This window comes from Hemiscyllium ocellatum, chromosome 8 (genome assembly GCF_020745735.1).
Source record: "Hemiscyllium ocellatum isolate sHemOce1 chromosome 8, sHemOce1.pat.X.cur, whole genome shotgun sequence".
Classification (NCBI taxonomy): domain Eukaryota; kingdom Metazoa; phylum Chordata; class Chondrichthyes; order Orectolobiformes; family Hemiscylliidae; genus Hemiscyllium; species Hemiscyllium ocellatum.
In genome coordinates this window covers 73850455-73873940 of record NC_083408.1, presented here as the reverse complement: position 1 = coordinate 73873940, position 23486 = coordinate 73850455, and the positions used below count along the sequence as shown (strand labels likewise).

General features: G+C 38.7%; 1 protein-coding gene across 1 annotated transcript in view; it reads left to right on the top strand.

Annotated features, from left to right (window-relative positions):
- inf2 (inverted formin 2) overlaps nt 1–23486 on the top strand; it is a 77377-nt gene that overhangs the window by 41932 nt on the left and 11959 nt on the right. The window contains exons 9-19 of the mRNA XM_060828471.1: nt 2123–2259; nt 3556–3617; nt 13068–13170; nt 13288–13373; nt 14289–14389; nt 17218–17288; nt 19464–19571; nt 19664–19734; nt 21384–21504; nt 21586–21750; nt 21863–21950. Coding sequence (XP_060684454.1) covers nt 2123–2259; nt 3556–3617; nt 13068–13170; nt 13288–13373; nt 14289–14389; nt 17218–17288; nt 19464–19571; nt 19664–19734; nt 21384–21504; nt 21586–21750; nt 21863–21950 — 1113 coding nt within the window. The remainder of the gene's footprint in view (nt 1–2122; nt 2260–3555; nt 3618–13067; nt 13171–13287; nt 13374–14288; nt 14390–17217; nt 17289–19463; nt 19572–19663; nt 19735–21383; nt 21505–21585; nt 21751–21862; nt 21951–23486) is intronic.

The window sequence follows — 23486 nt, the reverse complement described above, 5'->3', positions numbered from 1 at the left end:
GCGATACTTCTTTGTTTTGTCTTTCACATAACGATTTAGGAATCACTTTAGACAGTTCCAGTCCAACCTAAATCTGTCTCTGACTCTATTCACAGGTCCCCGATTTCCTGGAGTCACTGACTCCTTGGGGTCCCCGATCCCTTTGATTTAGAGTCCCTGACTCTATTCACAGGTCCCCGACCTGTTAGTGGAAGTTCCTGGGGTCCCCGACCCCTCTCAGAGTGAATTCTCACCAGGGCTGATACATCTTGGGTTGGACCGAGATGATAAGCAGTGAGGGGTCAGGTCAACCACGACTTGAATGAGAGCAAAACCAAGTAGATATGAAATGCTCACGTCTGGCTGGCTGATTTTTAAAAACTCATTAGTGGAGGACTCAAGGCTCTTACACTGCTGCCAACAATCTGTCCGTGCCAAGTCCAGGTTACAGCACCAGATGAAGATCTGGATCCCCGCAGGAGGTCTCTCTGTTCTGCGATTGGTCAGTAAACACTAACAATTCGGTCTGGCTCTGTAAGATTTCACACTTTATTCAATCTTGAGCAGGCGCAGGTTAAATACTTCTGTGCTCCTCGGAGAAACTGTGCACATTGCTTAAGACAAAGACATTTTTATACTTTTTTTGAGAGAAGTACAGGGCATCATTACAGAGCACATTCAGACAATTATCAACTAATTTTAATGAAATGACTTTATTGACAGCAATTTAGCCCAATGATATTTCCTGGGAATTAACCTTATTTTCCAACATCCAAGTACTTGTATCTCATGAGCCTAGTCTCTACACCTGCACGTGCAAGGTCAATTAGGATGGCTAGTAATGTTTTATCGAGTCGAGTTATTTCTATGCTGTAAAGGAAGCATTGTCTGCTAATGTTTGTTGATACAGACTATGGTTAGTTCAGCTTTTAGCAGGGTTAAAAGCCATATTATGCAGCTTTAAGCAGAATTGTCAATTTGCAGCCTAGAAGCCATTTTGTTATGTTATTTGCATTAAGAAGCCATTTTATTGCTGCCTATTTTAGTAAGAGTTTGTATTAAATGGTTGTTCCTGACTACAACTAGTTACTTCAGCCTGTATTCTGATTTCAGATCCTTATATCTATCATCAATCTTCACTGTATGGCATCCATTTTTATTCAATTTGATACTCTCCTTAACTACCTTATTAGGCAATATAATGCATCCTTCTCACAGAGTGGATGAAAGAATCTTTCAATTGGACAGTGATGCACATCTGCAGTGCATGGAATGCACTGGCTAAAATGCTTCCTAAACTCTCTGAGTAAAAAGATTGGAACACAGTAAGGAATTTGAGAGTTCTGCAAGTTTTAGCTTTGGAGATAACACAATAAGGTCTTTAAAAAGTGTAGGAAATCCTTATAAACTATCCTCAGACAAGACCTTCCAAACACATGACCACATCCATCTTGAAAATCAAGATATGGAAACACTACCACCTTCATACCACTGACTATTCTAACTTGGAAATGTATCACTCTTCCTTGTCACTGGGTCAAAATCCTGGAATTCCCTCCCTAACAGTTTACCTACAGTACATGGACTGCAGCAGTTCAAGAAGGCAGCTCACCACCATCTTCTCAAGGCAATAAACACTGGCCTTCCAGCAACACTCACATCCCATGAGAGATTTTTTTTAAAAAGCCAGTATCAATCAGTTCATTAACATGGGCGCAGTGTCAAATGAAATACCACTGTTTATGCACCTCCACATTATTGTTATTATAAATTCATGTAGCTCCAGTGAAGAAAGGAAGGAAATGTTATTGACACTAAATGTGACAAAGGTTTTGGAAGAGCGGGGAGAATAAAATTGAGATAGACAATCAGCCATTATCACATTTAATAACAGATCTGGCATGATGGGCTTAATGGCCTACTCCTGCTCTGATTGTTTGCGTTTTCTGTTTTTCACTATCTACGAACCCTAGCTCATAATTACTCAGTAGCTTCCAAAGTGGCTACTGGACCTTTAACTCACAGAATACAATACTTACTGCTGAAAAAGGGGCTGTAAAATTTTGCTCCTCGGTCCCTGTTTGGTGGCATCTTCTACTGTGTAGTAACTCATGTAAAATTTTAAATCTTTGTCCTATTTCAGAAAGAAGTTCTTTATGGTCACTTGGCCCGAATAATCCCATAAATCCTGACTATGCCAGAATTGAACAGCTTTTCTGCTTCTCCTCATCACAAACGAAAGAGAAAGACCAAACCCTCTTCAAAAAGGAGCCAAAGGAGGTAGCTACAGCCGAATGCATTGTTTTATGGAAAGTATAACTTAATCATTCAATTTAACTCTTTTGTTAGGTTATACAAAAAAGTCAAAGTGTTTCTGAAAGTAAGAATATATTTGCTCCGTTTCTGTTTTGTTTTAAGTTCTTAAATATCAACCTTGGCTCAGTGGGAGCAGTCCCAATTCCTTAATAATACGTTCAAGCCTTATGCCAAAGACAAACACATAAACCCCAGTTACTGCTTTAGTGCAGTACTGTAAAGGTTATTATTAAGCTGGAAAGGGTGCAGAAGACATTTACCAGATTGTTGCCAGGAACAGAGGGTTTCAGTTATAAGGAGAGGCTGGATAGGCTGGGACTTTTCTCACTATAGCGTAGGAGGTTAGGGGGGTGACCTTACAGAGATTTATAAAATTGTGAAGGGTGTGGATAAGGTCAATGGCATGTGTCTTTTCTCTAGGGATAGAGCATTTCAAGAGGAGGGGACATATTTTTAAGGTGAGAGGAGAAAGATTTTAAAGGGACATGACGGGTTTTTATCTTACACAGGAACTGGTTCATGTGTGGAATGGACTTCCAGAGAGTGTAGTGGATGTGGAACATTACAAATTTAAAAGGCATATGGATAAGTGCACGAATAAGAAATGTTTGGAGGGATATGGTCCAAGCACAGGCAGGTGGGACTAGTTTGTTTTGGGATTATGGTCACACAGACTTGGTTGGATCGAAGGATCTGTTTCTGTGCAGTATGACTCTATAAATGGTAGTATTTTTAGGATTAAGTGTCAGGTGAGAGTTCTATTTGCTTTCTCAGATTGTAACCAAAGAGCCAAGAGCACAATATACTGAGATAAAATACTCTGCTGGTTTAATGGTTGGTCATTTATTGCTCTACTGACAGCACCAAACAGACAACTTGGTTGTTTGTGGAAGTCTTACAGAAAACACACTGGCCATTTGCCTACTTAATACGAGTTAACATCAATTCTAAAATAATTTATGAAGTCCCTGGGGATATGCTGAGGCTGTCAATGGTGCTGCATAATTGTCAGATCTTTCTTTCTATGTATACTGATTGTTTATTTTAAATAAAACTGTATACAACACTGTCATTATTGAATGTGAGTAAAATGAATCATTGGAAACATTCCTGCACTAGAATTAATACAGTTCTGTGGATGTACAAACACACGGCAAGATTTATTTTAACAACTGTTTCTGAAGAGAAATAGGAATGCTAAACAAAGAACTTTGGTACCCTCACCTCTTCCCTAACATTTGTCGTTGCATTTTTTTTCAGATTACATTTCTCGACTCTAAGAAAAGCCTTACTTTGAACATATTTTTAAAACAGTTCAAATGGTGAGTGATGCTGCATAATTGGTTCAGATATTTTGATGATCAGATGGTCATTCCTGTACATTAGGCTGTAGTTTTATGCCAAGACTATGCAGAAGCCCAGGAAATTGAATTTTCTGATAAGCAATTCCTCTGGGTCTGAAAGCCTCCAAACAAAACCCTCAACTTTAGAGGGTTCCGACTCAGTAAAGCTTAACTCTTACCCAGAAAATTTAAAGGGTTCAAAATCTACTCTATTTCTTGTGTAACTATTTAAATGAATTTCCAACGCATCACTGACCACTCCAAATGCAACCCCTTAACCCATGACACTCCCTGACCAATATTCTTCCTCTACCAAGACTTTACCTGACCTAACCCCACTGGACATGACAGCCCATACTGCTTCACATTCCAATCCTGCAGTCCCAACTATACCATACACACACACACACACACACACACACACACACACACACACCTACTGCCACTCAAACCAACTCTGCTGGATCCAATATCTCTTGGATTTTACACTGCCAGACTTGGAAATGACCTCCTGCTCTCCTCCCCAAACCTGACCCTGACAACAAAAAATTCACTCTGCAACCAGACTCTTCCTGATTCTCTTGGATTCGCTAACTCCCTCTTCCGAACTGCCTCTGCTTAACCTGACATACAAATACTCCCAGACTAACCTGCCAGATCCCATCTTCTTGCTCATTCCCCCCAGTACAATCCCCTCTGATCCAATACCCACCCAATTGCCTTGACCTCCCAGCTCTGATACTGTCAACCTCAGGCCTGAGCAGCCTGCCTATCAGCCTTGATATGTACACCCCTTGATCTGAAACTCCCCACCCTGCACAGACCCATCACGCTCTCACAATCTCACAACACTGATCAAATTGACTGGATCGGTTTGAGCGACAGTTAGAGGCAATGAGGAATTTACAAGAGCAAGGGGGTGTGACGGATGGCAGTTATAGGAAGGAAGAAAAGTTGCAGGTACAGTCACAAAAATGGGTTAACTCCAGGAAAGGTAAGAGAGGTATGCAGGTAGTGCAGGAGTCTTCTGTGGCTATTCCCATTTCAAACAAGTATGCTATTTTGGAAAATGAAGGGGGTGATGGATTCTCAGGAGAATGTAGCATGAACAGCCAAGTTTCTGGCATCAAGACTGGCTTTAATGCAATGAGGGGTATGGCAGGTTCCAAGAGATCGATTGTGTTAGGGGATTCTCCAGTCCAAGGCACAGACAGAGTTTCTGTGGCCAGCAGCAAAATATCAGAATGATGTATTGCCTCCCTGGTGCCAGGTTCAAGGATATCTCAGAGGGGGTGCAGAATGTTCTCAAGGGGGAGAGGACCCAGCAGCAGGTCATTGTACACATGGAACCAATGTCATAGGAAGGGAAAAGGATGAGATTCTGAAGGGAGGTTACAGTGAGTTAGGCAGGAATTTAAAAAGGAGGTCCTCGAGAGTAGTCTATCTGCATTATTCCCGGTGCTGCGAGCTAGTGAGAATAGGAATAGGAGGATAGAGTAGATGAATGCATGGCTGAGGAGCTGGTGTATGGGAGAAGGATTCACATTTTTGGATCATTGGAATTCCTTCTGGGGTAGAAGTGACGTACAAGATGGATGGACTGCACCTACATTGGAAGGGGACTAATATACTGGCAAGGAAATTTGATAGAGCTGCTCAGGACAATTTAACCTAGTACGGTGTGGCTGGGGGGTGGGTGCGGGGGGGCTGTTGGGATGTAGGGAGATAGTGAGGAAAGAGATCAATCTGACACTAGTAGGGTTGAGAAAAGAAGCGAGTCAAACAATCAGGGCAGGCAGGGACAAAATAAGGTAGGACTGATCAATTAATCTGCATTTATTTCAATGCAAGAGGCCTAACAGGGAAGGCAGATGAACTCAGGGCATAGTTAGGAACATGGGAGTGGGATATCATAGCAATTACAGAAACATGGCTCAGGGATGGACAGGACTGGCAGCTTAATGTTCCAGGATACAAATACTACAGGAAGGACAGAAAGGGAGGCAAGAGAGGAGGGGCAGGGTGACGTTTTTGGTAAGGGATAGCATTACAGCTGTGCTGAGGGAGGATATTCCCAAAAATACAACCAGGGAAGTCATTTAGGTGGAACTGAGAAATAAGAAAGAGATGATCACCTTATTGGGATTTCATTACAGACCCCATAATAGTCAGAGGGAAATTGAGAAACAACTTTGGAAGGAAATCTCAGTAATCTGTAAGAATAACAGGGTGGTTATGTTAGAGGATTTTAACTTTCCAAACATAAATTGGGACTGCCATAGTGTTAAGGGTTTAGATGGAAAGGAATTAGTTAGTGTGTACAAGACAATTTTCTGATTCAGTATGTGGATGTACCTACTAGAGAAGGTGCAAAGCTTGATCTACTCTTGGGAAATTAGGCAGGGCAGGTGACTGAGGTGGAAGTGAGGGAGCATTTTGTGGCTAGTGACCATAATCCTATTAGTTTTAAAATGGTGATGGAAAAGGATAGACCAGATCTATAAGTCAAAGTTCTGAATTGGAGAAAGGCCAATTTTGACGGTATTAGGCAAGAACTTTCAAAAACTGATTGGGGGCAGATGTTTGCAGGTAAAGGGATGGGTGGAAAATGGGAAGTTTTCAGAAATGAGATAACGAGAGTCCAGAGAAGGTATATTCCTGTTAGGATGAAAGGAAAGGCTGGTAAGTATAGGAAATGCTGGTGGATGACTAAAGAAATTAAGGGTTTGGTTAAGAAAAAGAGGAAAGCATATGTTAGGTATAGACAGAATAAATTGAGTGAATCCTTAGAAGAGTGTAAAGGCAGTAGGAGTATATTTAAGAGGGAAATCAGGTGGGCAAAAAGGGGAAATGAGATAGCTTTGGCAAATAGAGTTAAGGAGAATACAATGGATCTTTACCAATACATTCAGGACAAAAGGGTAACTAGGGAGAGATTAGGGCTCCTCAAAGATTAGCAAGGCGGCCTTTGTGTGGAACTGCAGGAGATGGGAAGATACTGAATAAATATTTTGCATCGGTGTTTATGGTGGAGAAGGACATGGAAGACATAGAATATAGGGAAACAGAGGAGGAAATGCTGGATGTCTTGAAATGCATAAAAGTGGATAAATCCCCAGGACCTGATCAGGTGTACCATTGAACTCTGTGGGAAGATAGGGAAGTGATTGCTGGGCCCCTTGCTGAGATATTTGTATCATCGATAATCACAGGTGAGGTGCCGGAAGACTGGAGGTTGGCTAATGTAGTGCCACTATTTGAGAAAGGTGGTAACAAAAGCCAGGGAACGATAGACCAGTGAGCCTGACGTTGGTGATGGGCAAGTTGTTGGAGGGAACCCTGAGAGACAGATGTCCATGTATTTGGAAAGGCAAGGACTGATTATGGATAGTTAACATGGCTTTATGTGTGGATATCATGTCTCACGAACTTGATTAAGTCTTTTGAAGAAGTAACAAAGAGAAGTGATGAGGGCAGAGCAGTAGCCATGACCTGTATGGACTTCAGTAAGGCTTTCGACAAGATTCCCCATGGGAGACCAGTTAGTAAGGTTAGATGTCATAGAATACAGGGAGAATTATCCATTTGGATACAGAACTGGCTCAAAGGTGGAGGGTTGTTTTTCAGACTGGAGGCCTGTGACCAGTGGAGTGCCACAAGGATTGGTGCTGGGTCCACTACTTTTCGTCATTTATATAAATGATTTGGATGCGAGCATAAGAGTTACAGTTAGTAAGTTTGCAGGTGACACCAAAATTAGAGGTGTAGTGGACAGTGAAGAAGATTACCTCAATTACAATGGGATCTTGATCAGATGGACAAATGGGCTGAGAAGTGGCAGATGGAGTTTAATTTAGATAAATGCGAGGTGCTGCATTTTGAGAAAGCAAATCTTAGCAGGACTTATACACTGAATGGTAAGATCCGAGGGAGTGTTGCTGAACAAAAAGACCTTGGAGTGCAGGTTCATAGCTCCTTGAAAGTGGAGTTGCAGGTAGATCAGATTGTGAAGAAGGCATTTGGTATGCTTTCCTTAATTGGTCAGAGTATTGAGTACAGGAGTTGGGAGGTCATATTGTGGCTGTACGGGACATTGGTTAGGCACTGTTGGAATATTGCGTGCAATTCTGGTCTCCTTCCTATCGGAAGAATGTTATGAAACTTGAAATGGTTCAGAAAAGATTTACAAGGATGTTGCCAAGATTGGAGGATTTGGGCTATTGGGAGAGGTTTTATAAGCTAGGGCTATTTTCCCTGGAGCCTTGGAGGCTGAGGGGTGACCTTACAGAAGTTTACAAACATCTGTGAGGTCACCCCTCAGCCTCCAACGCTCCAGGGAAAACAGCCCCCGCCTATAACTGGGGTTTACAGAGGTTTACAAGCCTCTGTGACTTTATGACTAAATCCAGCAGCTCTGGACTTCATCCCTCAACAACACTCAACTCCTCACAGTACATCCCCTCAGCACTCAGACACTTATGTGGCACCCTACTCCCTCATCCACCTGGAACCCTTGCCCACACTTTACTCATTTACCTTTCCTCTGGCACCTTTAAACAAGAAAACCCCTGAAACATAGCAGCAAGTACTGGAACAAAGAACATGTCTTGACCTGCAATGTTATCCACACACTGCATGGATATCTCCTGGTTTCTTCTGATGGATACTTCAGGACAAGTCAGACTTGGTATTTTGCCAGAAAAAACACCAGAAGACGAGTGGATAATTTAAAAAAGGATTACCATTGGTTGAATCTGTTTCAATAGCAATCAGAAAATCTGGGCTATTGTTATTTTTATGTAACTAATGATGTTTTTGAGTTCTTTTGTATTTTTACAATACAAAAGTCGGGTTTACCTTGAATTTTTCTCCTTCTTTTATATTATTGTTTTCTGTGAGTTAATGTTTCAACCACGTAAATGTTCACAATTCAAGGATTTTGGGCACCAGATTTAAACTGATAAAGGGTCCCAGCAATACAACTAGAATAACAAAAACTTAGCGACAGCACTAACACAATCAAAGCCTTCAAGATGGAATTTATCATTTAATTAGGGATATTGTGCAAATCTATTGAGAGAAGGTGAAGGAATCGCAGGAGGTAAATTGCTCCTTCAGACTTGACAGGAAAATATTTCCTTCAGTTCTGTTACCATTCTATGAGTTTTAAGTAACCTTGAGGGGAGAATCATATTGTCGAAGGAACTTGAGGTCAGCAGATTTCATTCTGTTCAAAATTATTCACAAATTGTGCTCCATAGATTTGTTAGAAATCATGCAATTTGACAGTCCATTGAATACATCATCATTAGAATGCTATTTCATTTGTGAGACAGAGGGAGGGGCTGATCCTTTGAAGGGATCAAACCCCCAAAGTTGGTTTGAATGTTTTCCCCTTCACCCATGTCCTGTGGGATCCGCTCCTGGGACAAGAGAAAAATAGCTAACATTTTACGCATATGAATATTTATTCACACAGTCCTCTATGTATTTTAAATTACTAATGTACAACAGGTGGGTCTGCCTATACAACACCCTCTTAGAGCAGTCTTTTCTATATCCATTATATAAATACAAATCATCAGGGACCATTCTTCTCTCATTTATCTCTCTTACCCGACTGCTCACCCCAACTACTCTCTTCCCATGGAAACACAATTTCTCCATTAAAACTGAACAGTGACAGAAGTCAAAGAACAATTTGTGCTAGTTAATTTCCTGACTCTGCCAGCACAGATGCTCTGACATTTACCCTCTCTTTTAAAGAGGTTGTTTATTTCATTCAATATCATGTTGCATTGTAACTTCAGTGATTTGGTTACAGCTCCCTTCCATTTATATTCTTTATTACTGGATTCAAAAATGAAAGTGTCAAAGTTCCATTTTAGCTGCATCTGGTAACTCTACACCACCTTGTGGTCAATGGCAGACACACAGTACAACTGTGCAAAATATCAAGAGAAACAAGCTGCAAGAGTCTCAGAGTTATAAGTGGCCTTCTTAGATGAAACATATAGGGCACAAGACAATTAGTGAAATTATGGGATGATCCTGTAAAAAATGAAATGAAATTTGTGAGAATGCTCATGTTGCAGGACAAGGGCAATGTACATCCTCTGTCACCTTCTCTCCCCTTCCCCCTCTCCAATGGGACTGTCTGTTCTTTCCATTCTTGGCAGTTAGACATGCCATTGTTCTGCCATTCTCATATTCCAATCACTTAGTCTGCTCCATCAACATCCATTCTCCCCCAATATTGCATAACTGCTGCCCCCTCCACATGTCAACTCTGATGAAGAATCATCTAGACTTGAAATGTTAGCTTGCCCTCCCTCCATGGATGCTGCCTGACCTGCTGTGATCTCTAGCATTTTTTGTTTTCAGAGCAATGGTAACTTTCCCACACATCATAGAAGCAAGTAGTTTGTCAGTAATCCTTGAAATCAGAAGCAGGGTCTTCCCCATTTACAACACCATATCCTGTTAAATTTGTATACCATTTAAACCTTGTATAATGTAAACTTTCTAATGGTAAACCTTGTATACCATTAGAAAACTCGCAGGGCTTCTACAATCTCGGACAAAGCCTGTAGACATTAATTAGCAACTGTCTTTAAGCTAGTGATTGGGCTGTCCTGTTCACGTTTGAGCAAGGGTATTAATTGCAATAATAGAATCAAAAATGGCTAGCTGATCTTTTGTTGGGTAGCATTCATATCATAAGACCATCTTCATTTCTCCAACGAGTCTTACAGTCTTACAAATGTTGCCTTACAACAGGAAGGTAGGAAGGTTTTGCTGAATCTGTTGGTGAGGAATGCCAAATGGTGCAAATTTCACTGGAAGAATGTCATATCATAAGACGTACTGGAGGGGAGCAAACAAAAACAACTCTAATGAAGGATCCTCAAACTAAAATGTTGTTGTTCCTCTTTTCACAGATACTGCTTGACCAGCTGAGTATTTCCAAACGTTTTTAGATCAAATCTCCATAATTCACAGTATTTTCCTTCTGTACCACTGTATTAGCTGACTGAATTAGGTTGCATTAGCTAACATAATTATTTAATCTCCTTTCCTACAACTCAAAACTAAAGTGGGCAGATTTCTGTTGCACTCCCAAAGTATTGGATATGCTTGTTATTACAGTATCTTTACAATCTCCTCAAACTGTTGAGGACTCCATAACGAGGGTTCACAGAGTCAGAATATTGAGTCAAACATTCTCTGATGAAAAGAAATACTAAACACTTTCACTCCAGTGGTTATGAAGTTTTGGAATTCACAATCACAGAGAGTTGTGAATGCTCAGTTGTTGAGTATATTCAATCCAGGGATCAGTTACGTTTGGGTGACTAAGAAAATGGTGGATAGTGTGAAGAGCCTTGACTAAAATAAAAATTCATTTATGATCTTATTGAATGGGGGAAGAAGATTCAAAATGAATCAATTACATGAACACGTACAAAAATATACAAATATACAAATTATGAACAGTATTAGGCCATTCAGCCGCCCGAGCATTTCCCCCACTCGAAAAGATTGTGGCTGATCTGATTGTAACCTCAAAGCCACATTCTTTCCTACTCCTTATAACCTTTCATCCCCTTTTACTTCACATGAATGTATGTATCTTGGCTTTCAAAATAGGCAAAGAATCTGCTTCCATCACCATTTTAGGAAGATAGTTCCAAAGACTCGCACGCTCAAAAAATTTCACCTAATTTATGTGTTAAATGGGTGACCACTGATTTTTAATCAATTACTCCTAATCCTTGATTCTGCCATAAGATGAAACATTGAGTCCAAACCAATGGTGTCGAGAGCCCTCAGGATCTTATGCATTTCAGTGAAGTCTTTTTTTTTCTTCTAATATCCAGTAAATACAAACCTAGTCTATGCTTTCCTCAGAAGACAAACATCTCATTCCAGGTATTAGTAAGGAAAGGTTGATCTGAACTGCCTTAAATTTTTCAAAAAGTAAGGTTACCAATATATGCACAAGACTCTAGATCTGGTCTCACCAGTACCCCCTGGATATGCCTATTATGCTATTCCCTAACCATGAGCTTTCATTTTCTGCAATTTCATTCGATGTGGCAAATTATCAAATGCCTTCTGGAAATCTAAGTACAGGAGATCCAATGATGCCCTTTAACCACAGCATACATTACCTACTTAAAATACTCAAATAGATTGGGTAAATGTGATTTCCTTTTCATCAAACCATGTTGACTCTGCTTAATTACCTTGAACACATCCACATGCACTGTTATAGCTTCTTTAAATAATAGTTTCTAACATTTTCCCTGTGACAGATGTTAAACTTACTAGCCTGCTCCGTCACGCAACTGTCCCCCTTCATTTTTTAATTTAGAAGTTATATATTCTCTCTCTGAAAAAGACAACCATCCTCAATCAAAGGAGTTTTGGAAAATTAAAAGCAAAGCATCAACTGTTTCAATAATTAACGATGTTTTTTAGACTTTAGGACGAAGTCCATCAGGACACAATCACTTGTCAGTGTGTAGCTCCAACGATTTACTATTGTTTCACTGGTGATTGTGAATTTCCTAAGTTCCTCCCTCCCTTTGATCTATGTTGACTAGAAAATTAGAACTCTCTCACTCTTCTTCAACTAGTGACAGAAATTCAACAGCTCCAATAGTGCTAAGTGCCTGCTTAAATTTCTAAACTAGAAATCAAACCATAGCATTAAGACTTGGTGAATTAATTCTGGCATCTTTACACAGCTTGAAGCAGAATACGTTACAGGGTCATGGACATTTTTGCAGTTGTGTGCATGTCAGAGTGAGAAGGAAAATAAGAAGAATAATGCTCAATCATAGATTGGGAAGATCTCTGATTCACCTTCTTTCCCTCTTACAGAGTATTATTCTGTGGCTTTGCCTTATGTTCTGCTCCTTTTTGGATCTGTTGTCTTTGTTTAAGTCCCAACTTGTTTTGCAACTTAGGCAGGTATCTTCACATGCTGTAAGATGAAAGATGACACCACCCTGCCATATGACCAACCTGTAGCCCAATTGTGGTCTCAATAATCGATTGTTAATCATGGATCTATATTGTATCAACTTACTTAAATGAAAATCTTTGAAGATGTAGTGAAACCAAGCTTTTAACTACATGTTGTGTTTGAATGAGTCTACATGGTCAGCAGGAAATCAATTGTGAGATGGGCCAGCAATAAACATGTCACAATAATGCACCTGTAATTAATGTGCATTATGTGGATATTTTTATATGTTAACTGCTGACTCATTCATAATTAATAAATGGAATCACTGAATTTAGCTTAATTGTTACTTTTTTATCCGCTTTACAAACAATATCTCCAGGTATTGCTTGGAGTGAACTCCAAATTGATCACAGTTTAATTAATTCTGTAATTTTATTTTAACAAATTTGCAGCTCTAATGAAGAACTAGCAGAAATGGTCCAAAAGGGGAGCAAATCTAGATTTGATGTGGAAGTTTTGCAACAATTAAAGAAACTGCTGCCAGATGAACATGAAGTAAGCACTGTTTAATGTTCTATGTTCTATCCAGCTAAACAAGAATGAGAGCAGTTTGGATATTTTACCTTGCTCGGTGTAGTTCTTTATTGCAACATTTTAATTTGCTATGTGCAGAGAGAAAATATAATAACTTACAAAGAAGAAAAAGAAAAATTAGCGAATGGAGATCATTTCTACCTTTGCCTTCTCAATGTGCCTTGGTATGTACATTAACTTTATAAATATCAGTAGTCATAGAGTCATAGAGATGTACAGCTCCCAATAACTTTTGTCTTCATAGAAAATTGGAAATAATGTTACCCTATCATCTCCCTTCTATCATTTTGATATTTACTTTCCACTTTAGATTTGAAGGGAAGCACCAACAATGACTAAAAAGGTAGTTTTTGTTAAGGCTGTGATCTTCAGCTAGCAATAAGCAGTGCATCGATTTCAATACTTGAAATAACTTGCTCTCTAACTTGCCCCCTTTATCTGGACTCTGTGCTCAGCATTTTGTATATCTGATTCAGCAATATGAAATTTGCCATGTACAAGCTGAAAGTCAGATCCTCTACCATTCTGGGGAATCTTGTAAAGCTGTGTGTTTCACAGTTCCAGACTGATACAATTTGCCAAATGGTGAGTTCTTCATTTTCATTTATAAAGTGTGCACTTTTTAATCCTAACCTTTGTTAGATTTTTTTTCCTCCACATTCCTTCAACCTTAACTGCCATACGCCATTTCCTGGGCAATAGAACAGGAAGCCAATTTTTTTTCAAAATTTGGCCAATATTTTTTCCTTTGTGTTGGTCATCAAAACTGTGGAGAACTGCTTGATTTTTCTTGGTAGCTTCCTCTGGTGATACCACAAAGTATATACTCTCTATGCGGAACATCTGACACATTTCCAACCATCTGAGATGATCACAGTGTTCACTGGAGCATAAAATGTTCTACAACCTTTTGCCTTCCATGCTATCTCACTCCCTCAGCAACAGGCGGCATTGTGTGATTTTTCTATGGTACAACTGCACAGCAATTATAGATACGTTTTTATTATCATACCAAAGAAATGGTAAAGAAGACACTAAAGACTTTGTAATATCATTTTGTTTTGCTTTCCCATCTACAGCTATGAGTTACGGATTGACTGTTTATTGTCACTTGAAGACATAGCAGTTTTACAAAACGTTCACCGACCAAACGCAAAACTGATTAAAAAGGCATGTGCAAGTGAGTTTTATACAAATATTTGCTTTTCTCAAAATATTTGTTTCTGGTTGACTAAGCTATCTAATAAATTATGATTAGATAATAGTTAAAACAATGTAACACCTAATATATTCTAGTCTGTAAATTAAATGGCTGATTTGAATCTATTGCTAAAATTATCAAATATTCGCTGTTATGAAAGTAGTGAAGTCAGGATAAGACATGCTACTTGTGTATGGCTTTCTGAACGAGTTAAATGTGCAGTTTACCACGTATCTTACATTTATCTAGCACCATTAGTAATCTGCCTCACCAAGGTTTAAACTGACTAAAAAGCATATCAGGAGGAATGAAGAGGTATTTTTTAAAGGAAGAAAGAGAGAGTAGGAGATGCAGAAAAGATTTAGGGAGGGAATTCTAGCATAATGGGTTGAGACAGATGGTCATTAATGGTGGGCAAGAAGGGAAGTAGGTGAAGGGGAAATGCTGGTGAACAAGATGGTGCACAAGATGGTCATCTGGTTTTCTGTGGACAACCACGGGGAGCCATGCTACCAATCCAAGGCATCCAGGACACAAAAAACAGCCTGCATTACTACTGTGTCCGTGGTGAAGCAAGAAGCCCAGTGATGCAGGAATCGGGTCAATGATCTTCGGCACTCCACAAGGGCAAATGCTGCTGTCTTCTTTCTGCTGCCTCACACTGACAGGACGATCTCTCACTCTACACCCGCTATTGCATATGCCTCTTATTAAGGTTCATGCATTCAACATACACTATTGCATGCATCAATACAAATTAAACCTCTCACGCACCTCATTCTCCCAAACTATTAACCTTCCCTGACCTCTGAGATCCCCATTCACTCACTAGGCACAGCTCATCACCTCTCCTGCTCATGTTTTATGGAGACATTGCTGTTTCTTCTGGGTCACTGGGTCAAAGTCCTGGAAGTGCCTCCCTAATAGCATAGTGGGTCTATTTACAGCATATGCGCTGCAACAGTTCGATAAGACAGCTCACTACCATCTTCTCAAGAACAACTATAGACAGACAATACACATTGACCCAGACCCAGCCTGCAACACCTTTGTCCTTAAATGAATTGTTTTAAAAAGCATCATTACTAACTGCTCTTTCATCCTCGTTCATCATACACAATCCCTCCTTTGCCCATTGCAGGGAAATCTGTTTCACAACTGGGCTAAGGCTGGGGAAGAAGCTGGCAGATATCTGAATTCTTCTAAATTAAAACTTTGAACTTCCTAATCTGATTGTGTCTGTGGTCAATGCTTATTCAAGGTGTGTCATTGGAGGGCATGGTGATTAGTTTTAATTTTAACATTGAGTTAGGACAGATTTTAATTCTAGCTTTACCTGACTAACTATTTAAGTAAATGAGTCCGAATACTTCAACGTCTCTAACTCAGACTCTTAACTCGGGACATTTTTGATGAGTTCCAGTCTCTGGGAGATTGCCCATAAGAAGTTTCAATTTCCTGGACACTTCCTGAAGAGTGAGCTTCTTGCAGATGGAGTTCTGTGAGACAATCTCTTTTAATGGTCAGGAAGTTAATTTGGAATATAGTTTTAGATTCATTAGTTCTGATAAAGCATGTGATTCCATCGGTGTGCCTAGGAGAATCCTATGGTGTTAATAGATAGAAAGCCTATACCTTTTGGTTTATGACAAAAGCAGAGCAGACACATCAAGGCAATTCATTTAGATTTGATCAGATCAGAAATTCCAAGGTTTTAGTTCAAAAGAATTCAGTGTTTAGTTCAGAAGGGAATAGTTTTTTTCCCCACTTGTCTCCTAGAAGGAGAAAAGAGATTTGAAGCTCAGATCAGTTGAGCCAATCTCCTCAGCAAAGGAGTTTCTAGTCTGTGGTGGTTCAAATAAGGAGTGTTTGGCTAGATAGCTTCAAGTTGTTGAAACCAAGAAAGATTTAGGCCATCAGAACTGTTGGCAGACTCAGAAAGTAATGATAATAAACATGATTGACAGTACGGGGGAAAACTGGAGAGTCGCAGTTAAATAAACACAAATTGTGGAGATCATTTTGCTGGTATTAAGGCTCTGTTACGGATGGTTTTGGGAAACATGTTGAAGTTTGTTTTGATATTTGAGTTAATTTTTTTTACGTTATTTTCTATATAGCTTTGGATGTTTTTATTACTTTTTTGTGTGATAAATTTAGATTCTGTTGTGAAAGAATATCCACATCCTCATGTAAGCACATTTTAGTGACTAACCACCACATTAACTGTCTGAAAATATTAAATATATGATCTTTCAACTTTATTCTAGTATCTGATTTATCCATTAGTACCATCAATTGAGATCATAACAATGTGCACTTATACTGATCTACTGAGCTGGCAACCATTTGTATTCAGACTCTAGCCAGTCAACACTTGCTTGGCTGAATCCAGAACTAGAATTTCTGATGTTTAGAAGAAAGATTGGCATTTGCTTTGATCAAAACACACATAAAGCTATCTTTCAGGAATTAGAAATTTAATATTTTTGACATCTGAGCACTTTACCAACTGAATTCATCAATCACCACAACAATGACCCTACGTTCTATGTTGTACCAAACAGATATGGTACAAGACACCAGCTACAGCTCGTCTCAGTTTGCTGCACTCCAAAATCAGGTCCATGCCTGCCTTCTGATTTTATTTTCACAGTTTACTTTTCAGTTTGCAAATAAATTCATTTCATAATCTGCAATCTAAAGATTCATGGACAAGCAGATCTGTTAGACAATGCACCCTGAATTAGAGTCATGGTGTACAGCACCACGAGATGTGACTTTCTATGTCTTCTGTTTTTATACAGATCTTCTATCTTCTTCAAGACTGCCACAGTTCTGTCATCTAATACTTAAAATTGGAAACTTTCTCAACTATGTATGTATACTGCCTAAATGTTGCAACATGCATTCATATTTGTGGTACTTTTCAAGACACTTTTTCAGAATGACAAATCAAATGTATTAACTCATCAGATAATGTACAGTGAACATTACAGCTTAAATTGGACAATGCTATTAAAGTTGGATTTTCTAACTATTTACAGAAAATCAAACAATTTTTAGCTTTCAACATTGATAACCAATCAATTAAAAAAAACACTAATGCTGAAATTCCCAACATTTGTATTGCTTTTAGATCATAAGATGTAGGAATAGAAGTAGGCCATTCAGCCCAACGAATCCCAACTTCACAATCCTGTCTTAACTTCATAATCTTTGGTTCCCTTATTGATTAAAAAATCCATCCAACGCAGCCTTGAATATACCCATGGTAGAGATGTTGGTGTTGGACTGGGGTGGAAAAAGTTAAAAATCACCCAATACCAGATTATAGTCCAACAGGTTTATTTGAAAGTACTTACACTTGTACTTGAAAGCTTGTACTTTCGAATAAACCTGTTGGACTATAATCTGGTATTGGGTGATTTCTAACTTTGAATATACTCAGCAACACATCTTGACAGCCCTCTGCAATAAACATTTCCACTGATTCACCACACTGAGAGAAAAAAAATCCTTCTCGTCTCTGCCTTAAATGCATGACTCCTTATTCTGAGATTACGCCATCTGGTCCCAGACATTCCCACAAAGGGAAACAATATTTCCACATCTACACTGTCTAGACCCTGAAAAATATGTTTCAATAATGTCTCCTGTCATTCTTCTAAACTCCAGTGAATACTAGCCCAGCCTACTCAACCTCTCCTTGTATGAAAATCCCACCATGCCCTGGATCAACTTAATAAGCTTTCTCAGGTCTGCCTCCAATTCATAATTTTTCCTTACATAACCACATGAAAACTACTCGCAATATTCCAGGTATGATTTGACTAATGTCTTGTATAGTTTAAGGAAGATTTCCCTATTTTTATAATCTACTTTCTTTGACATAAAGGTTAACAATCTATTCCCTTCTCTAAGGAGTGAAAGCATGAAAATGTCTTTGAGATGGGGACTGAAGCATGGTGGAGCAGGTTCAGACAGCCAAATGGAGTACTCCTGTGCCAAGTTTTTGTTTACTTGTTTGTTTCTATCTCTGCTGCTTGTTACTTCCTCAAAGAATGCTCATGGATTTGTCAGCCATGATTTCTCGTTCATGAAGCCATGCTGACTCTGCTTGATTATGTTATGTATTTCAAAATGTTCTTGTACTAAATGCTTTAGAATAGATTCTAACATCTTCCCAACGTTTTGAATAAGGGTGTTACATTAGCAGTTTTCCAATCCTTTTGGAGTTGTCCAGAATCAAAGGATTCTTGGAAGATTGCTGACAGTGCATCCACTATCTCTGGAGCGACTTCATTTAAAATCCAAGGATATATAAGTGTGTAGTGACCAGACCAAAAAAAAACTAAAGGATACAAAAGTATGTAGGGAGCAAACCTGAAGAGTGGCCTTCCACCAGTGTGCATTTAGGCAACTACTCTAAATTTCCCATGGACCTGAAATGGCAAATCATTTCCAGCTTGATAAAATTTTGAAAAACTTAAAACGTCCCACATATACAGGCGACTCAAATAAGTTCACCCCTTTTAAGATTCTACCTTAATTAAATATAATATTTATTGAAGAAAATATTTATATTTGGATTCTTTTGGTTGAATTAGTTTTTTTCTGTTTGCAGATAAAAACTGCATTTGCAGCAATGTGTTATGATTCAAATGAGCTGGAGCAGAAATTTGGGGCAATCAGTACGTTACCCTGGAGAAGCTACAAATGTGCTGATCATTGAACTTGTGTCTTGTTGCAATAATATACATTACACAAGACTATATAAAAATATGACAAAGATACTTTTTCTCTAAAATATAACAAATTTACTGAATCGTGTGATTTAAAAAAGGGGTAAAAAGTTATGTATTTAGATAGTATTTTTCACAACCTCAGGAAATCCCAAAGGATTTTACAGCCAATGAAACAATTTTGAATTATAGCCAATGTTATAATGTAGGAGACATAAAGTGGAATGTTTTTATATGATTATTACTGGAACGCTGTAAAAAGCAGCATACACTATTAGGTAATGCAAGACATCTTTTTCTGGTTTCAGGGTAGTGCCATAGGAAATGCAAATGGATTCAAAATAAATAGTTTGGTTAAACTCAAAGAGACAAGAACAAATCAGCCACAAGTCACACTGCTACACTATGCTGCGCAGGTATCACAGCTTTTCACATTATGAATCAGATATGAGGTAAATGTTTTACAATTCTCAGCATTGCACACTTCTCACTTGATTCCTCTTAACAGGAAATTGAAAAATCTTATTCAGATCTTCTAAATCTTCCTGATGACCTCCAATCAATATCTGAAGCAGCAAGGTAGGAATTCTAATACTACATTTCGCACACAGCCAATAATCACATTAAAATCCACTTAGGTTTTGTTTAAACTATGTGGTAGTAGTGAGCATTACAGATACAACCATAACAGCCCTAAAACTCAAATTTAAGACACGCAATCTATGGATAAGGCGGTATTTTCTTTCAAATCTAAATTCTACCCTCCCCTCAACTCTTTCCCAATGATCATACATTCTTTTCCACACAGTTAACCTATTGGTAATATGCTTGGCAATGTCATTCCACATTACAAGCTACTCCTCTTCCACGGCCTAGGTCTAAACATCTTATCAGTTGTACTAAATTGATTCTGGTCATATAAGATTATCACAGAGTACAACACAGCCTTGATCAGATGGGCAAATGGCCAAGGTAGCAGATTTAGTTTAGATAAATATGAGGTGTTGCATTTTGGTAAGGCCAACCAAATCAGAGCTTATACAGTTAATGGCACAGCCTTGGGGAATATTGCTGAACAAAGACACCTAGGAGTGTAGATGCAGAGTTCCTTGAAAATGAAGTGTTAGCACACTTCCTTTCATTGGTCAGAACATTGAGAATAGGAGTAGGGACGTCATGTTGCAGCTATGCAGGGCATTAGTTGGGTTGCTTTTAGAATATTGGGTACAGTTCTGGTTGCTCTTCTATAGGAAGGATGTTATTAAATTTGAGAGAATTCAGAAAAACTTTACAAGAAAGTTACCAGGTCTGGAGCATTTGAGCTCCAGGGAGAGGCTGAATAGTTTGGGGTGTTTTGTTTCCCTGGAGCATTGGAGGCTGAGGTGTGACCTTATAGAGGTTTATAAAAATCATGAGGGGCACAGATAGGGTGAATAGCTAGGGTCTTTTTCCTAGTGTTGGGGAGTCCAAAACCAAAGGACATGAAGATTTTGAAAGGATCCGAGGGGTAACGTTTTCAGCAGAGGATGGGGTGTGTATGGAACAAGCTGCCAGAGAAAGTGGTGGAGGCTGGTACAATTACTTCTAAAAGGCATCTGGATGGGTACATGAATAGGAGAGGTTTAGACGGATATGGGCCAAATGCTAGCAAAAGGCACTCGGTCACATTGGGATATCTGGTTGGCATGAATGAGTTGGGACCAAAGGGTCAGTTTCTTTGCTCTATGACTCTGTAGCATCTGTGTTAAAGCCTGTCAGTCTGTTAATGAATCTGCAAATTTTTCCATTTCTTCACAAAATTTTCCAATAGTATAGCATGGAGGTACTGCAACAACCAGCCACCAGAATATGTATCAGTGCAACTCAAGATATTTTTCCATCCCTCCCTTTGAAGAAATATTTGGTTTCCAGCAAGTGCAGCTAAAATTTTAATACCAGTAACTTACCAGAAGAAAATCATGGGTGTAAGTCCAGGCCTATTATCTCATGGGACAAAGTTCTGTAGCTTCCTGCAATTAAACAAAATTTCAAATATGAAACAGACCTTTAAATATTACAGCAGTATTTCTGTTCACACTAAAATAGTTGAAGATTACACATATATTTTGTAATTTTGTAACAGGAAACTTGCAGACTTGTGTTCTTTTTGTTGATTCCTCCATGCACAAAACATGTGGTTGACTCAGTGTACAGAACTCTTTAAAATGTATGACTTGATTTATCTGCAGTATTGAAATTCATTCAATCCAGTCTGAAGTAAGCAGCCTTTCACACCACTTAAAGAAGATCAGTGATGACATTGAGTCATCCATAGATGATATAAAATTACAATTCAGAAATCCAATTCAGGTAAGCAAATATCCAATGCTAAGTTGAATTCCTCAAAACTGCAATTGTAGCATTCCACTATTAACAAGAATTAATTTGCAGCAAGGTCTCACTGCATCTGAGGAGCTCGAGGTTCTTCTGAAAGCGATAGAGTGCAAAAGAAAGGAGTTGGCTCAATATTTCTGTGAAAATGAAAACAAGTTTTCATTGGATGAATTGTTTGTCACAATCAAAACGTTCAGAGAACTGTTCTTGCAAGTGATAAAGGTAATATGTAAGCACAATTTTAATATGCTGCCACAAAAGTCATTATTTGACTTCATGCCTTAGAACCATTCCCTTACCAGACTTATGTAATTCTTTATGATTCTGAACACAGGATAATAATGAACAAAAACAAAAGATGGCAAAATTAAAGACAAGACAGCAAGAATCAAACAAAAACAATGAACCAAATGAATGTAACAGTAAGTATGGAGTCAGTAGAATTAGCTTTGTATTATCAAAATGTTTGGTAGATAGAAGGATATGTGTATTCTGGAAAAAATATCTTAGCTGGCTCAAAATAAATATAAACCATTGTTTCTGACTGATTAAGAGCTTTTAATAGCTTTTATTACCCCTTTGTAAGGATGCCAAAATAAGGAAAGAAAAAGCATGATCCACATCTATGACTTTGATGCAATGAAGTGTTCCTGTTTAGATAATGACTTAGAACATACAACATTACAGTGCAGTACAAGCCCTTTGGCCCTCAATGTTGTACCGACCTATGAAACTAATCTGAAGCCCATCTAACTTATACTATTCTATTCTCATCCATATGCCTATCCAATGACCAATTAAATGCCCTTAAAGTTGGCAAGTCTACTACCGTTGCAGGCAGTGCATTCCACACCCCAACTACTATACTTGCAGTAAAGAAATTACCTCTGATTTCTGTCCTTTATCTATCACCCCTCCATTTAAAGCTATGTCCCCTCATGCTAGCCATCGCCATCCAAGGAAAAAGGCTCTCACTGTCCACCCTGTCTAACCCTCTGATTATCTTATACATGCAGTATTAGTTGACATGGATACCAAAACTAGCTATTGAGCAGATACAGTTTACTTTAGGGTGGAAGGAATGGGAAAGGCGTTGCATAGAACAGAAGTGCAAAGACTTTCTAGATGAACTATTTTCAATAAGTTGTTGCCAAAGACCTGCAGCTACAGATAAATGTTGCAAATCTCCTGCCTTCTTACCATCTTCTAAATGATCAATGTTCTCCGCTTCAGCATAGCAAAAGTCTTTATCCTTGGTGAATGTTATCCTTCCCATGTTATCCCCATTGTAAAACCAAGTTATGCAATAATTAGCACACCACCATTATACAAGGTGAGTTTTGTGAACTATATTAGAGAAAGACACCAGACCAGTATAAATGTTAGATATTTTGTCAATTTGGGTCTTATTGTCACATGTACTGAAGTACAGAAGTACAGGAGTACAGTGAAAAGTGTATAATGTTGCCACACACAGTGCTATCTTAGGTGCAAAGGTACCTAGGTATAAAAAACTTAGATACAAAGTAGTAAAAGAAATAAATTTTTAAAAGTTAAGCATTACATCCATAGATTAAGTAGAAAAATAAAGTAATAGTTAACATTAAAGTTCTTCTTAACATAAGTGAGAAAAATAAAGGAATTAAATTAAAAGTTCAACAGTCTTTGATTTAGATCGCTCTGCGGAAGACCTCCGCAGCTGCCTGTTCTTGAAGCTACTGCTGCAGATACCAGGGACCTCTCTCACCACTCACTAGTACAGACAGCTGGACTGTTATTTGAGGACTTGCATGGTATACCACATGTTCCACAGCCAAAAATGCAGAGGGTACTCTTTGGTCCAATCAAGTATCTCACTTAGTCTTATGGACACATTTGTTCTTTTAACAGAAAATCCTCTTATGAATTTCATGGCAGTAATACTTACATAGTAGTTCAATCCCTGGTTGTTAAACAAC